General features: G+C 33.5%; 1 protein-coding gene across 3 annotated transcripts; it reads left to right on the top strand.

The window, feature by feature from the left end:
- Positions 1-1,037: 1,037 nt before the first annotated feature.
- Positions 1,038-18,419, top strand: LOC143082352 (tubulin beta-4 chain-like). Of its 3 annotated transcripts, XM_076258008.1 has the most exons (5): positions 1,065-1,212; positions 10,120-10,292; positions 10,854-10,962; positions 11,799-12,154; positions 14,902-18,419. In XM_076258008.1, exons 2-5 carry the CDS (start codon positions 10,290-10,292, stop codon positions 15,718-15,720), a joined length of 1,287 nt encoding a protein of 428 aa, XP_076114123.1. In that variant the 5' UTR covers positions 1,065-1,212; positions 10,120-10,289; the 3' UTR covers positions 15,721-18,419. The 3 variants fall into 3 exon arrangements, with proteins under 3 accessions (XP_076114115.1, XP_076114123.1, XP_076114132.1); XM_076258000.1 differs by lacking the exon at positions 10,120-10,292 and having other exon boundaries at positions 1,038-1,212; XM_076258017.1 differs by lacking the exons at positions 1,065-1,212; positions 10,120-10,292; positions 10,854-10,962 and adding an exon at positions 10,974-11,484.
- The last annotated feature ends 265 nt before the right edge of the window (positions 18,420-18,684 follow it).

The raw sequence follows: 18,684 nt of genomic DNA on the forward strand, positions 1-18,684 counted from the left end.
TATTCTGAGATTTAAAAAAAAATGTTTCCTTATTAATAATTCATTTTAAAGCAGAAAGATCATTTTGTCTATTTGACTTGGAGGTTTCACAATTGTATGACATTATTTTTGATCTTTCAATTTTAATATGACTATATACTATATCTATTTTCTTGTTAAATTATATACTTTTCTGATGCACAAATCAGTCTTAATTTATGTATAATTGCACTTCAATTATTCCATTATTCCTATGCATATTTATTATAATGATTTGGCCTTGTATGTATGTTTCTTTTTTTATCTACTAGTAAATCACATCCGAAATGAATGACAGACGGACATATATACAAAACTTAATGAATAATTGAAATAAAGATGTTTGCGTTATAACGCAAAGGTTTGCGTTATATAACGCAAAGGTTTGCGTTATATCGCAAAGGTTTGCGTTATAACGCAAAAGGTTTGCGTTATAACGCAAAGGTTTGCGTTATAACGCAAAGGTTTGCGTTATATAACGCAAAGGTTTGCGTTATATCGCAAAGGTTTGCGTTATAACGCAAAGGTTTGCGTTATAACGCAAAGGTTTGCGTTTTAACGCAAAGGTTTGCGTTATACGCAAACATAGGAAGAAAAATAAAAAAATAAAAATGTGTGGCGCTAATACGCTTCCGTAAAAAAGTCCCTCATCTGGTTTTACCATGTATTCTCAAAATGCTGAACAAATATTGATTAAAGTGATTTTTTTAAGAGTCCCGATTAATTTGGTCTTTGGAAAATATTTCATCTTAACCGTTACATTAATGGAAGTTTTCTACCTGTCCCTAGTCCATGAATATAGATAATAAACCTAGGGTCAAATTAATTTAATGGCCTTTATACATCTAGAGGGCTGTTTTTAAAATTAAGTATCACTTTTTGTTTTAGTGTCCTTCAAATGATAATTATAGATATTTGTGAAAGTGATCGACATACTTAATGCTCCGGATATCAGATGTCAAGTTTCATCCTTAAATTGTCCAAGATTAGCAATTTTTATGAGTGCTTTTATTTTTACTTTATAATCTATTCACCCTTGAACTTGCATATGCAGAGACAGCCGTTGCAGTAGAAATTCGTCATCACATAATATATTATTAGTGGAAAGTCGTTATCAATAGAAGTAGCAAATACAAAATGAGGGAAATAGTTCACATACAAGCAGGACAGTGTGGAAATCAAATCGGTTCCAAGGTAATTATTTTTTTATTTTTTTTTATAAGATGATTTCAATTTTCTGTCCAAATTAATCCGTTGAAATTTGTACAATTTGAAAAGGATCAACAGGAAATAACCAAACCTTTTAAAACATACATTTACGTTGCAAATATTAGTATAGTATTTGCAGGGAAGGATTTTAAAACATTCAAGTGACTTCTTCTGATTCACTTAGCGGCATCGCTCCCAATTATTTAATTTTACAACAAAGGGCGGGCACATTATGAATAAAATTATGAATAAAATGGCCGATACTTGTAACACGTAGATGATGTTTACAACAATCTCAATAACCTTGACAATGGTTTATATTTATAATATACATTAATCATCACATCCTAGAGCAAGCGTACTACAATCCATGTATAATTTTACATATTAGTTGTAATCTTTTGTGAGCTTATTCGTTCATTAATGATGGATAAAAGAGGGGCGAAAGATACCAGAGGGACATTCAAACTCATAAATCGAAAATAAACTGACAACACCATGGCTAAAAAGAAAAAGACAAACAATAGTACACAAAACACAACATAGAAAACTAAAGACTAAGCAACACGAACCCCACCAAAAACTGGGGGTGATCTCAGGTGCTCCGGAAGGATAAGCAGATCCTGCTCCACATGTGGCACTCGTCGTGTTGTCACAGTATAAGTCACCAATCGAGTTCTGATCAAATATGATCGATTTGTGTTCGACTACCGATTTGGACGATTAATTAAATCTAGATTATAGCATGCTTTAACATTGATTTTATTGTTACTGTCCATGGCTCAACATATATTGCTATCAATAACCAACACTTATCCTGTATCCGACCATTTGATATTCCTTTGGGGAAGGGGGTGGGGGGGGGGGGGTATTCAGAGGCGGATCCATGATTTTTTTTTAGAAGGGGGTGTAATTTCTAATAATTGAATATGCACCGATTTTTTTTTTTATTTTTGAACAATTTACACAACAAAAATCTGGTGAGCCCCCTTTTATTTTCATATAAACTAGTTCATTATGTCACAAATCTTATACGTTTGTTATACTAATTTTACGATTCGTATACGACAATACAATATTTGTATTGTATTGAATAATAGCGGGTATGTTCATAGCAATAAAATATATTAGAACAAATTATGTGGACAAGTTTTCGAGTCATGGCAATTCAATAGGAAAAAAATACACCGGGTTTTCGCGGCCTTTTAACCATGAGGGCTTGGGTCTGTTTCTGTTTCTGTTTCTGTTTCTCTTCCTCTTTTTTTTTTTTAATTTTTTTTAGAAACACTCTTTTTAAAATATTTCACTTATTTTCACCTGACATGCTTGATTGATGTTTTCTATCATTAATCCATACGGTAATTCCATCTTTTTTTTAAAAGAGACGTCCTTCAATGCAAAATTTTACAGAACTCGTAAAATGTGCAGCTTTCAACTGTAACCATGGTAACATCTTGTGCTGCATGATCATGATGATAAAATTTCGATTTTTAATATAAGGATTTCATCATGTTTTATCCAACTCGTCAAAGAATGTGTCGATCAATACATACAACAGACATTATGACTGGTTCAATTATGGATTTGAGAGATCAGGTTAGAGTACAGTCCAGTGGGTGTGTTCATATAATAATCACATAAATAAAATTATTTTCCATGGTTATTTTCGGGGTGATTCTAGTGAAGCTTGCACACAAAGTGCAATGTGATCCCTAATGTTACTTCCTGATTAGCTGTCATAAATCTATCTCTCACCCCTTGAGGAGTAACTATTTCATCATATTTTAACACAAAAACATATGAACAAAATATTGCTCTTATTTATATAACTGTATTTTTTTTATATCTTTACTTTGTTATTATCAAATGTTCATAATAACCGCCATTTTGTTGATTAGCTTGACCTAGGATGCTGGGTTGCCATGTGTTGATAAGGGGGTCGGGCTTACCAATAGATAGTGGATAGGTGTATTTTATTTGCACCAAGATGTCGTGAAATGAAATTGGATACCCTGCATTTATCATACTTTTCAATAACATAATTATTATGATCAAATCGCTGAAAGATCCCCCTCCTAAATTATGGAAAACTATCATCCTGCTTTGACAATAATATCTTGATAACGCCCTCAAGATGTATCTATTAAATACACGAGTATATATAATATACAAGTAACACATAACATAGTGCAAGTGTAAAGTGTAAATTTTATTGGAACTTGGACATGAATGATATTTTGACACAATAATAATACATGATGATGTAATAATAATAACAATAAGGATCTTCGCATTACATATCTTACACAATTGTACATATTTATCTAAAAAAAAGTCAAAAATACTATGCAGAGTACGATTGACACATAATATATTGGATCTGGGATTATTATACTCCCAGATTGGATTGACATTTGTTTGAGAAAACATAAGATGTTGGAAAAACGCCAATCAGACAACATGCTTAAAATACCAACTAAATACATAAAATATATATGTGTTACAATATAATAGCTTGTATTTTCAGTACACTGGCAAACATATTGGAAAATAATAATTTCCACTACAAGTGGGGCGCTATTGTTTATAACAGGAAGTGCTTGCCCTTCCTGAGCACCTTTGTTAACCTCGGTTTTTGTTTTTATCGTGTTACTCAATATTCAATTTTTAACAGATTTCCGAAGAAAATATATATCGGTTATTAATTTGTGGATGTACGGCGGGCGGGCGAGCGGCTGCCAAACAGTGTCCGTGCAATAACTTGATAACGCTTTGACGAAATTTTTTTCAAATTTAGATATGTAGTTTCCTGTGACTAAATGTAGGTCAAGTTTTATTTTCACGATTTTAGCTTTTATCGTTGTTGAGTTGTAAACCTTTAAGTAGCGAAAAGTGATACTTAGACCGTTGTCTGTGCATTAACTTGAAAACTCTTTGACGAAATCTTTTCAAATTTTGATATGTTGTTTGTTGTTTCCTGTGACTAAATGCAGGTAAGGGAGCTACCATTTGATTTTTATGGGGGGGGGGGGGGGGGGGTGGCTAGGATGAAATTTGAAAAAAATAGGCGGGACAGGAGCTTTGAGTAAAAAGAAAGGCAAAAAAAAAAAAAAAAACAAGACAACAATTTAGGAAAAAAAAAAGTCAGGATAAACTAAAAAAAAATGCAGGACCGAACAGAGTGAAAAATAAAAAGGCAGGACAGAGATTACAGCTAAAAAAAAAAATGCAGGACAAAATTTTTCATCCTAGCCCCCCCCCCCCCCCATAAAATGGTAGCTCCCTAATGTTCCATTTTCATGATTTTTTCACGATTTTAGCTAGCTTTTATCGTTGTTGAGTTGTCACCTTTAAGTAGCGAAAAGTGATACTTAAACCGTTATCTGTACAATAACTTGAAAACGCTTTGACGAAATCTTTTCAAATTTATACATGTTGTTTCCTGTTGTTTCCTAAATGAACTCCAAGGTCAAAATTGATTTTCACGATTTTAGCTTTTATTGTTGTTGAGTTGCAGACCTTTAAGTAGCGAAAAGTTATACTTTAATTGCTTTTGGACTCTACAAACATGACAAAAATTCATTTTTTTTACTTGATCCTGTTTTTGGGTCCAGATTTGCAACTATCATGTTCATGCAGGAAAATCCGGTTTAGTGTCACTCTGACAGACTCTTATTTATGGAGTGTTTTGTTGACTTGTTCCTCTTTTCGGCGTGTTTTTTTTTTTTGACATGGCCATGGCGTTGTCAGTTTTTCTTCCGAGTTTTGAGTTTTTAATGGACCCTTGGAATCTTCTTCTTCATTTTGCACCTTGTTCAATCATCCGTCCGTTCAACCAGGCAAAGCAGGGGCGGATCAGGCGGGGGCGTGGCGGGCGGGCGGGCGCCCCCTAAAATTTGCAAAGCATGGATTGTCCTCAGCTTAATAAAGAATATTTCGATACTTTTACCTCAAAATTTATTTTCTCCTCGCTTCGCTCGGCTAAAAATTTAAGTTTGCGCCTCCTTAATCTTAAAATTCTTGATCCGCCCCTGGACAGTCTCTAATAGTATAGAAAGTCCCTGGTTCAACAAATATTTTGTAACACTTTTTTTAATGTATTTCTGTATTTAAAAGTGTTCACATTAGTAAATAGCTCAATGAGACAGCAACCTAACGACACAAAATACCAAATCACTTTCAGAGGTCAACCTATATAGTCTTTAACAAAAGACAAGTGTGTAACCAATATGTCAAGCTCTATCGAGTCTATAATAAAAGTTGTGAATAAATTCGTCATCAAAGATCTGTCATATGGAACATTTAATTTCCTAAAGGACAAAACATAAATATATATAACTAAATAAAAGATAACTGTAAACTAAGTTACAAACTTTATATAAACACATGAATATGTGACGGGTTTCAACTATGCAAGTGTAGAGACATATACCAAAGGTATTATACCTGAGAATGTCTATGATAAGGAGATCTCTATTTAGAAATCTATTTTCCCGTCCTCGTATTCAATATTCAATGTTTACCTCATTCACGAGTATCCGGATAGATAAGTTGAACTTCCGAGTCAACAACAATGTATATATATATATAGCCTAATTGGTAGTCAAGGCCGTTAATCGCCCCCGTTTAGTAGTATAGCGACCTTCTAGTTCTATCAAGAGAACACTACACTGAATATTTTTGGCGTTTATATTAAAATGTTCCTGGTACACAGAAGCAAATGTACAGAAGACGGCCAGACAATGAGAGGAAAATATCCTGGGTATTTGTTCATAAAATATGCAGAGATTGGTTCCTTGTTGAAGACATGTCCACTTATTGCCAGAAAACCTTTAAGTGACAGGATCTGATACTTTTATGTGAACCCACGGATAAAATCCTCAGCCTATAACGCTATGAATCGTCATATATGTACCATCTAGCCATTTTATTAAATAAGAACAGAAAACTGAAATTTAATCTTTTGGTATCACTTTTAATTAGACTTTAGTGCTATTAAAATTAAGCTCATAGATTTTCGAAAATGGTCTGGGTTTGTTCAGTACGCAAAACCCCTGCACACAAACCAGCTGATTTTCCAAAATTCACTTACATGAATGATTTTTCCCAAGACGAGTCGGCCATTATCGACTATGACGGTAATGTTAGACACAGACACAAACGGATCAATAAATGTAAACAAATCATCTTATAGGTTGTATTGAAAACCTAGTCAATCTTTCACAGCCATGTTCTAAATCGATCAAGTCACCGGCTAGTGCAAACTTCGGCTATAGTACATAATACAATGCCTCAAATCCAGTGATAATGTGAAAAGGACAGTTATAGAAGATATCGTTCCTCCAAAAACAACGAAACATAAAACCGACAAACAAAAAAGAAAAAGAAGCTCCAAAAGAGTTCCAAACCACATGAGAAGAATGTTGACAACCCGAATCAACCAACTCTTAATCCAATTTAACCTGACTCAAGCTAGCGTCAAGCTAGTGAACAATAAGTCAGCGAACAATAAGAAATACACGCCAAACTGATCACGCCTAAAAACCGAAGACTTATATTAACATGAAACGTCCAATTTAAAGAGATGATAAGTGTTGTTAGCCCGGACAGTAGAACAGACAAATCTCCAACTAAAACACCTACAGATAAACCCATGAACGCACATCACATAAACCAAAGGCACCATAACAATCAGTGAAAATGAGCTTTCAATTGTATACAATTGAATATCCAGTTAATGTGAATCTATGTTTGTGTTTTCCCTAAATAATGTGAAAAAAAAGAAAAAAAACGATGTATGAAAAATATTATGATACCTTTGAGGCTTGTATAGGGTATATTGGGATACGGGATATTTGCCATTTTAATTTTAGGGATATGGGATATTTGTCCGAAAAGTAAATGGGATATGGGATATTGATGCATTTATAAGGATATTGAATTTTTAACATGAAAAAAAAAATAAGTGGAATTTAAAAGTTAAGTACAGAAATATTTACATCTCACTTGATAAAATTGCCCCAAAAAGTTTAATATTAAAGGTCATTTTAGTGCTTTGTTAATTTTAATTGAGTTAATGGTCGTTTTATTTAAAAGTCATCCAAACCCAAGCGAAAAGTATTAATCTATTTTCGATATTTATATGCTCATATGTACTGATAATTTTAAAAGTATTTGTTTTGCTTTCCATACTTCGTTCCTTATTGTTAATTTTCCTTTTTTGGATGGTGATGTTCCTTTGGCACTATCTTACAGTGTTTGTATATCACAACACCTCCGCTATGCCCGTGTCTGTTGTAACGTTTTGGATTTTAATGAACGAAATCTATGTATTACTGGTAAATAATATTAAGTCAGGGATTTCGTTACCACAAATTATTTAAAATCTTTACTAAATTCTATATTTGGTTTTGAAGTTTGGTTCTACCTGTAGAAAATTTATTTCAAACGGGATAGCACATCCTCAACTTTACGGAGATGTTGTTTACCGTGCCATTGGATGCTGGATGTGTAATGATTGATAATATAGTCTCAGATACATTACTTTTTATAAGTGGTAATTGGCTTTGAACTAGCTGTCAGTAACTGCAAGTACTCTCAGATCTGTACTTAGTGTCTTTTTGTTGATGGGATGTACAAGTACTCGGTCACGTCCACTCTCTGTTTTTGTTAGATGTATTTCTATTTGTATCCATCTGATGAGTTAAGCCTTTTTCAACTGATTTGTATAGTTCGTTCTTATGTTGTACTGTTACACCACTGTCCCAGGTTAAGGGGAGGGTTGGGATCCCACTAACATGTTTAACCTCGCCACATTCTCTATGTATGTGCCTATCAAAAGTCAGGAGTCTTTAATTCAGTGGTTGTCGTTTGTTGCTGTGTTACATATTTGTTTTTTGTTCATTTTTTTATACATAAATTAGGCCGTTAGTTTTCTCGTTTGAATTGTTCTACATTTGTCATTTCAGGTCTTTTTATAGGTAACTATGAGGTATGAGCTTTGCTCATTGTTGAAGGTCGTACGGTGACCTATAGTTGTTAATTTCTGTGTCACATGGTCTCTTGTGAAGAGTGGTCTCATTAGAAATCATACCACATCTTTTTTTATATTATGTGCTCATATGCATTGATAATTTTCTTGAAATAATCACAGATTTTTGTTAGATGTATCCATCTGATGGGTTAAGCCTTATTGTTGTCAATGTTTTTATTTGTTTTGATGCTTTATATGATTACAGGATATTTGCTAGTGTTTTACCTCTTATTTTTTACGTATCGTTGCGAGGATCTTCAGAGGTCTCCACGTTTCACAGATTGCTCTGATGTGCAACAACTGTTTGCCAGACAAGCTGGGGCCGAGGGACGTCAGAGCACGTCCCATATCAAAAAGATATTTCGCTGTATAAACTATGTTAATAACAAATAATTACTAAATAATCAATGTAAATTAATATATTTTCTTTCTATTACTGGTGTTGTGAGGAAGGAAATTAAAAAAAAAAGTAACAAAAATATTGGGATCTATGTAATTCATAAAGTTCAATATCACAGAGTCAAATGTTGTGTTATTTCTTTGCAAAACAAGGGCTGTGCAAATTTTGCCTGCTGTAAAAATATTGGAACAGTTAAGTGTAATGAAGGTACATTAGCAGAAAGCTTTCTTGTGTTAAATTTTGAGTTATTGAACTTGCATGCTAAATATCCACTTTTGATATGGACGTGCTCTGATGTCCCACAGTCTCAGCTTGTCTGGCAAAACAGCCGTTGGATGTCAGAGCAATCTCGGACAAGAGACAGGGTTGAGTCCTTCTGTTCTTTCCAACATAGGTTAACGTGTAGGATGAAGTTTCTTATAAATGAAAGAAGAATGCTATCAAAATTATATTTTACAGTCATATGCATCAAGGTTTGAACAATTAAAAAAAAAGTCTGAAATTAGACCCCTTACGCTAAATTTATCGTTTAGCATCACATAAAAAGAGATTGTTATACAAGGCTCTATGATGAAACACTTCATCTTTTGGACACAAACATTGTATATTCTTATTTAACACTAGAAGTATTCACTAAATTTCCTTTAACACAGTTTGTTTTCTCAGAGTCAAAATTGTTGACGTTGTGATGATGAGGAAAAAAATGGGCTTGGGAATGAATTTATAATGATTTTTTGGGATATTTCAAATAGTTTTAGGGATATGGGATATTTGTAAAAAATATTTATTGGGATATTAAGGGTAAACATTATAGGGATACGGGATATTGGGATAAAAACTTAATGGGATATGGGATATTGATACCCCCCCTAAACAAGCCTCACCTTTGTCAAATGACCGGCTTCGTTTTGTTTGTTTGCTTCTTTTATTTAGATGGAAATTATGTTTCAATGTAAACAACTGCTATTTCAATATTGGAAGGTAAACATGACAGTACATGTAAATGTACTTTTGTGTTATCAAACCGATTCGGAAGATCATAAACATTTCTGTTTAGACTGTACATGTCAATAAATGTTTTCATAGTGATTTTAGAAAATTAAAAAAAAAGCGTTTGACTATGACTATATGATTGACATCACATATATTAGAATTTAAAAATATGATGGGCTATACAACTTGGGACTGATTCACATCATACTTGTTAACTGCTTAGTTATTGCACTTACAATGTACATTTTTGTATTATTACCATTTGATTTTTAACCTCCAGTTGAATTTTCAAAACTTTAGTGCAACAGCAAACAATAATTATTGTTCCAAACTATTGACAGGCACAGCCATTTCAAATTGATCTTCAACATCAATGTTTGCAAATTCAAATATTTTCGAAATTATATTCATGCATGTAGCGGAGGCATCATCTTTGTCTAGCTTGTTTTTTTGTTTTTGTTTTTAGGTCTACTTCAATTTGTTCAGCTTCGGAATAAGCCGTGTTAACCATATCACGTTACCGGCTAAAAAGCGGCTAAAAGCTAACGGGTGAACCCCGCTGAGAAGAAGAAGAACCTTTTCTACAATCGACCAACTTATGAAGAGGATGAAAACATTGCCATAACAATGTTGTAGATGGTACAGTTCCGGGCAGTGTACATACACCATACAACCAACATAATGGCATCGTAAAATCGACAAACCTCGGCAGATTCCGCTACCGATGTGTGCCGAATGTAACATCGCAGTGTCATTTTTTTTTTATGAAAATTAAATTATAATGTAATTTCATTTTGCAGTGACTTAACTATGGCCTCGAACATTCATCCTTTGTCTGTGTGTGGTGGGGTAGGGTGCGTGACCCTCATGGGAAGTCAAGGTCACCCATAGAAAAGTCAATTTCTTTACAATGAATAATTGTTTCAGAATGGAAATGATTTTTTTTATTTGAAAATTAATTAAAAAAAAAACTAAATATATAAATAAATAAAACAACAGTCATCAAAAAAAGTATTTTTACTGTATGTTTTCATGGTTATTGACAAAATATTATTTTTTCAGTTTTTTTTACGTAAAGTGGGGGAAAAAATGTTGTTCCGAGAAAAATCCTATGCACTTCTACAAAAGATGAATGGATTGAACCTAACCTAACCGGTCAATAAATAAGTTTCACAATTTATTTAATATTTTTCTCTATAGTTCTGGGAAGTCATTTCAGACGAGCATGGCATAGATCCAATTGGAGAATATCGTGGCGATTCTGATCTACAACTTGAGAGAATCAGTGTTTACTTCAGCGAAGCAAATGGTATGTGAGGTTTCATGATGGGGCCCCAGGAGGGCAACCCCTTAGGTCAAAAGGTCACCTTTAAAAAGTGTCTCAGGTCACGAGGTCATTTTTAAGCAACCATAATGACACAGACATGTGCTGCATGGACAATGATAATGCAACATTTGAGTAAGGTCATGGATCATTTTAGATGAGATGTCTGGTTGCCTGCCAGACTACCCAAGGTCGCAGGTCAGAGTTTACCGTGTTGAAGCCACCATGATCAAATGATGATGTTAGACGTTTTTACATTGATCATAAACTATCTGTTTTGCTTCAAGTCATAAGCCCTAGATTTGAAATCAATTAAATTAAAGATAAATAAATTATATTAAACAAGTGAAAAGGAGGTACGGCTGTGTATGTAAACGTTGATTAAACTTTCCATTCAGTGTCAATTTCACAATGTACACCTTGGACTTATTCTGTACATAGTGCATCTTATCTATCTATTGGAATCTACAATGATTAAAAAAAACATTAAAGGAGAAAAATGATAAGGTAAACAAATTGTGTTACATGAACAATATAAGATTCAAGTCTGCTAGGTATACCTCAAATGAAATTGATTCCTTAGTAGACATTATCGTACCTAGAATGTATAAACATTATTTTAACTAATATACCTTTTTTCCAAGATTGATATATAATGAATAAAAGGGTTTTTTTAATTATCCATCAACTGCAGCTAAACAAATATGTGAAGTTAAAAAATAGAATATATAGTTGATAACATCGAAAAATTGTTCCTAGTCACCAACAAGATACATGTATACCCTTTAAACTAAGTCTTGCATTTTTTCATATAATTGTAGGAAACAGATATGTTCCTAGAGCAGTTCTTGTTGATTTGGAACCTGGTACCATGGACTCTGTGCGCTCGGGTCCTTTTGGGCAACTATTTAGACCTGACAACTTCGTATTTGGTCAGTCTGGTGCCGGAAATAACTGGGCCAAAGGTCATTACACGGAAGGAGCTGAACTGGTAGAGAATGTTGTGGATGTCGTAAGAAGAGAGGTGGAAACATGCGATTGTCTACAAGGTTTCCAGTTGACACATTCTCTGGGTGGAGGAACAGGATCTGGCATGGGAACACTGTTGATCAATAAAATCCGGGAAGAATACCCAGACAGGATTATGGTCACATTCTCCGTAATGCCATCGCCAAAGGTAAAAATATATATGTCTTAATTCACCCATTAAAGTACATGTTCATATGTCTTTTGTCTTTAAATTGAAAAAAAAGTGTTGAAGTGAGACAGATAGATTGAATTTTAATGGTTATTGTAGCATCCAGTGGAGAATAATGTGGCAACAACATTTCACTCATGCAAACACTGAGAATTGGAACAATTCATTTTTTGCACGTTCTCCACGCGCACGTTACTCATTTTAAAGCTCACACGATAAAACGTCCTCAGTAAAAAATGGTAATAATGGGGGAAAATAGAATGACCATAGGAATAAACTCCTCCAAATTTAATTATTTTTTTCTATGCTGGCTGATTCTCTGTAAATATAAACAGCTTGTCAAGAAAGATCAAAATAACAACGAATGATTATATTCAGCCTTTGAATTAAAGTCACTCCGCAAAAAATTGTGCAAAAGAGTTTCCATTCACGTCAACAAATCAAAAGGCAAACGAATTTACTTCATAGTATGTATACGGCATATTCAGACTTCTTTCTTGCTTCTAAGGGAATGGGGACCACAAATTCCTCTCCTCTATTTATGTTATACCTAAGAATTTCCTGCAAAATTAGTCGAGCCAGTGATTTATGGCATAAATGGATAACCATGACTGCTAAAGAAGATCATGAATTTATCATTTCCTTGACGAATGATTTTGTGCGATTTTTTATTTGAAATGTTCAATTATTTTTAACACATGTATCTATAGAGAATAAGGGAAAAGGGTAGGGATACTATGCTTGACGAATGATTTTGTGCGATTTTTTATTTGAAATGTTCAATTATTTTTAACACATGTATAGAGAATAAGGGAAAAGGGTAGGCATACTATGTGAACTGCTCCCAAAGTAAGATTGTGTTTATAATAGCAAAAATATTAAAAAAAAAATATTGAGAAAATAAATAAGGCAGATGAAATAAAAGTGTTGGGGGGTGTTATACCTCAAGCCTAGTATACTATTCCCAGCCGAGAACATATCAGTGGATGTTCATGGGTCTCCATTGTAGCAGAACTTACAAATCATGCAGCCAAGTATATTTGATTTACGCTTTATTCCACTTAGTTTAGAGCACACACTATTGTTCTGTAGTCGGTCTCCCTATATAGAAAGTTGTATTTGAAGCAATCACATTCTTTCTAATTTCCATATGGACATCTTTAAATATAAAACACGATCTCCAATTCTCAAACGTCCATTGTATACGCGTTTGGAATCCGAAACCTCATCCGGGACACTTTCCGCGCCACATGACGTTGCTGCTGATATTGAATATTTGCGCATGTGTAATAACCATGTTGATATCCCACACTAAAATACAACATGTACAAGGGAGACAATTTAATTCGAGTTATCCAAAATTATACTGTTTACTAAATTTCCGACCATGCGAGAGCTGTATAGCCAGTCAAGGTCGTTAAAAACTCCCACCATGTTTACTAAATACTATGCATATGTTAAACTGTTCAATGATAATATATATTATCATATTATGCTTCATTTACATACAATTCTACAAGAATACGATCTACAAAAGAACATTTAACAAAGTTATGCACATAAAGATGAGGGCCCTCATGGGGTTTTTGATTATGTGATTACTTGGCCGTTTTTTTAATGATTATTTGATTATTAAGCCAAATATTTCATGATTATTTGATTACCTAGGACTGTATTTTTAGTTTATGATTATTTGATTACTAAAGATAAGCAAATATTTAATGATTATGTGATTATATTGGCAAAAAAATGGTGATTATGTGATTACTAGGACCCCCCCATGAGGGGCCTCAAAGATAGACTTCACAACACTCATGCTTTGAATAAAACATTTGTATTACTGTGAAAGTACTTTTATTCGTGAGGTACCAATTTTCGTGGTTTTCGTGGATGACTTTATCCACGAATTCAAGTGTCCAACGAAATAAAACCTTTGTCCAAATCAAGACATAGAAAGATCCCCATGTAGGTTTGACTACTGATATGATCTAGAAAGTATATTGAATATCGCCGAAATAAGAATATTACAATGCATGGAGTAGTCACAGGGCAAATGCACTATAAACTACATCTGTAGGCAGGATTGTACCCATTAAATATTTAAAAACGTAAACTGTCCAAGTATTAAGTAACGATTTAAAGAAATAATTTACATGCATGGAAATGCTGCTGTTTGATGCCATTCAGATATGGTGGGTATTAAGACATGCCTTGGGGAATCCTGTTCAAATTTTCAAAAGCAGTGCTTCAATTTTGTTAGAACATTAGGAACATGAACACCTAAATATAGCCCAAAATACCATGTATGATAGATTTTGAATAATGTTTTAGTATTTATCCAAAAATGTACAAGAAGACATTTAGAGGTTTACATACGTAATGCTTTCAATTGTCCGAAAAAGTGAATAAATCTAACAGAGACTGTTTAAAAAAATCAGTTATGAACTCCATATTCTTCAAATGGCAAAAATATTAATAAGGTATGACAATAGACATCCACTGACCGCTGGTTCCTAACTTAAGACAGGTTCATCAACATGTTTACTGACCTTCGATTTGCACAAAAAATGAAATGCTCGGGTTTCATCATTTCTCCATCAAAGATCTTATAAATATTAACATTATCATTAATAGATATATGTCTTTAAATGTTTATTGATTCAATATTTTCATGATGATCAATTTTAGGCACTTAATAAATTCTGTAATATTACTTCTATTACAAGGTTTCAGACACCGTTGTTGAGCCATACAATGCAACCTTATCTGTTCATCAGCTTGTTGAAAACACAGACGAGACTTTCTGTATCGACAATGAGGCTCTCTACGACATCTGTTTCAGAACATTGAAGTTGACCACACCCACATATGGAGATTTGAATCACCTTGTGTCCGCTGCAATGTCAGGCATAACAACATGTCTTAGATTTCCAGGACAATTAAATGCAGATTTGAGGAAATTAGCCGTTAATATGGTTCCATTTCCTCGTCTTCATTTCTTCATGCCAGGGTTCGTACCTTTAACATCACGTGGCAGTCAACAGTATCGTGCACTTTCTGTACCGGAACTGACACAACAGATGTTTGATGCTAAGAACATGATGACGGCTTGTGACCCTCGCCATGGAAGATATCTGACCGTTGCTTGTATTTTTAGAGGAAGAATGTCGATGAAGGAGGTTGACGAACAAATGCTTAATATCCAAAACAAAAACAGTTCGTACTTTGTAGAATGGATTCCAAATAATGTCAAAACGGCTGTTTGTGACATTCCACCAAGAGGCTTGAAAATGTCGGCTACTTTTATAGGTAACAGTACAGCAATTCAAGAAATATTCAAGCGAATCTCTGAGCAGTTTACAGCTATGTTTCGCCGTAAAGCTTTTCTTCATTGGTATACTGGTGAAGGGATGGACGAGATGGAATTTACCGAGGCGGAGTCGAATATGAACGATTTAGTTTCTGAATACCAACAGTATCAGGATGCAACAGCAGATGAACAGGACTTTGATGAGGGAGAGGAAGAGGAAGATGGAGAAATGTAAAATGTTAAAAAATGAACTGTGTGCAAAGTATTGATTAAAAAAGATTTAGCTTTATACATTAAGGCAGATTTAACATTTGAATTTCATTTAATACAGTACATTTTAATTAACGCGTAAAGCAGATTTCAAGAAAACATTTTGCACAAAAATCAATTTACTAAGATTATTAAATAGATCAATGTGACGCTGTTTTAACTATAATTATTTTTGTGCACACAAAAAACATGGCAAGTTTTAATTAAATAGGTTTTTGTTCCATAAGGCAAGTTCTGACTTTCAGGTTTGATAAATGTTATATTTTTTTATTCTTTATTTTTAGTCAATGTTTTTATGATTGCTTCTTTGATTTGGAGTAGTTTTACTTTGTTACTTTTATGAATTTCAACTTAAGTTCCTGTATGACTTTATTAGTCCATACAGAGGTGTTAAAGAAATTAAAAGGAATAAATTAACACTTATGCGCAATAATCGTGATGTCTTCAAATAATAATTGATTTTTTACGGGTTATCATTTTTATACGACCGCAAAAATTTTAATTTTTCGTCGTATATTGCTATCACGTTGGCGTCGTCGTCCTGCGTCGTCGTCCTGCGTCGTCTTGCGTCGTCTCGTCGTCGTCGTCGTCCGAATACTTTTAGTTTTCGCACTCTAACTTTAGTAAAAGTGAATAGAAATCTATGAAATTTTAACACAAGGTTTATAACCACAAAAGAAAGGTTGGGATTGATTTTGGGAGTTTTGGTCCCAAAATTTTAGGAATTAGGGGCCAAAAAGGGCCCAAATAAGCATTTTCTTGGTTTTCGCACTATAACTTTAGTTTAAGAAAATAGAAATCTATGAAATTTTGACACAAGGTTTATGACCACAAAAGGAAGGTTGGGCTTGATTTTGGGAGTTTTAGTTCAAACAGTTTAGGAATTAGGGGCCAAAAAAGGGCCCAAATAAGCATTATTCTTGGTTTTCGCACAATAACTTTAGTATAAGTAAATAGAAATCAATGAAATTTAAACACAAGGTTTATGACCACAAAAAGAAGGTTGGGATTGATTTTGGGAGTTGAGGTGTGAACAGTTTAGGAATTAGGGGCCAAAAAGGGGCCCAAGTAAGCATTATTCTTGGTTTTCGCACCATAACTTTAGTATAAGTAAATAGAAATCTTTGAAATTTAAACACAAGGTTTATGACCATAAAAGGAAGGTTGGGTTTGATTTTGGGAGTTTTGGTCCCAACAGGTTTTTAGGAATAAGGGGCCCAAAGGGTCCAAAATTGAACTTTGTTTGATTTCATCAAAAATTGAATAGTTGGGGTTCTTTGATATGCCGGATCTAACTGTGTATGTAGATTCTTAATTTTTGGTCCCGTTTTCCAATTGGTCTACAATAAGATCCAAAGGGTCCAAAATTAAACTTAGTTTGATTTTAACAAAAATTGAATCCTTGGGGTTCTTTGATATACTGAATCTAAAAATGTACTTAGATTTTTTATTATTGGCCCAGTTTTCAAGTTGGTCCAAATCGGGGTCCAAAATTAAACTTTGTTTGATTTCATCAAAAATTGAATAATTGGGGTTCTTTGATATGCCAAATCTAACTGTGTATGTAGATTATTTATTTTTAGTCCCGTTTTCAAATTGGTCTACATTAAATACCAAAGGGTCCAAAATTAAACTAAGTTTGATTTTAATAAAAATTGAATTCTTTGGCTTTTTTGATATGCTGAATTTAATCATGTACTTAGATTTTTGATTATGGGCCCAGTTTTCAAGTTGGTTCAAATCAGGATCCAAAATTATTATATTGAGTATTGTGCAATAGCAAGAAATTTTCAATTGCACAGTATTCAGCAATAGCAAGAAATCTTCAATTGCACAGTATTGTGCAATAGCAAAAAATGTTCAATTGCACAGTATTGTGCAATAGCAAGAAATCTTCAATTGCACAGTATTGTGCAATAGCAAATATTTTCAATTGCACAGTATTGCGCAATAGCAAGAAATATCTAATTGCACAATATTGTGCAATAGCAAGAAATTTTCAATTGATTGGAGTTATCTTTCTTTGTCCAGAATAGTAGTTGAATCAACTTAAATCATTGTTTTATACAATGCACAATGTATATTCACTTTTACTACCAACTGATAAATTAAAACACTCTTTACCATTCAGTGATAACAAGCACTTTTTGTTACATTTTAATATTTTATGATGTATTTAAATGAGTAGTTATTGTTGCAAACTCCATTAGAAATTTGAATTGAGATCAGTTTTGAAAGAAGGGAAAGGGGGATGTGAAAAAAAAAATGGTGGGGGAGGGGTTTAATTTTTCTCATTTCAGATTTCATAAATAAAAAGAAAATTTCTTCAAACATTTTTTTGAGAGGATTAATATTCAACAGCATAGTGATTGCTCAAAGACAAAAAAATTATTTTAAGTTCATTAGACCACATTCATTCTGTGTCCAAAACCTATGCTGTGTCAACTATTTAATCACAATCCAAATTTAGAGCTGAATCCAGCTTGAATGTTGTGTCCATACTTGCCCCAACCGTTCAGGGTTCAACCTATGCGGTCGTATAAAGCTGCGCCCTGCGGAGCATCTGGTTGTAAATATGTTTTTCTTTCATTTGTTTAATTTTAAAACATGACTACTAGTAAGAGATAAATCGTTATATTCACATAAAAACAATGCCAATTTTTAGTTTTTATTATATATTCATATTAGTATTGAAAGTCCCGAGACAATGACTAGACCAATGTGCTTATAAATTGTCGAGATGAATTGTATTATGCTTAGGGCTAGTCGGATCACTCTAAAAATCTATGTACATTGTTTAGAAAGAGCGTTCTGTGCGCTTATAATTTATTATAATCTTTCTTATTTTTCACCAGCATGCAAATCGACATATTATACTTACCTACTAAATGAGCATTGTGGTCTCTGTTCATAAAATTTCGAGTTGTAC

The sequence above is a fragment of the Mytilus galloprovincialis genome, chromosome 1 (genome assembly GCF_965363235.1).
Source record: "Mytilus galloprovincialis chromosome 1, xbMytGall1.hap1.1, whole genome shotgun sequence".
NCBI classification, from domain to species: Eukaryota; Metazoa; Mollusca; class Bivalvia; order Mytilida; family Mytilidae; genus Mytilus; species Mytilus galloprovincialis.

Bases quoted from the DNA above. Each gene is read 5' to 3' on its own strand.
- LOC143082352 (XM_076258000.1), top strand. From the start codon at position 1,156: ATGAGGGAAATAGTTCACATACAAGCAGGACAGTGTGGAAATCAAATC. The intron at 1,213-10,853 runs GTAATTATTTTT...TTTTCTCTATAG, and splicing joins GAAATCAAATCGGTTCCAAG to TTCTGGGAAGTCATTTCAGA. The intron at 10,963-11,798 runs GTATGTGAGGTT...ATATAATTGTAG, and splicing joins TTACTTCAGCGAAGCAAATG to GAAACAGATATGTTCCTAGA.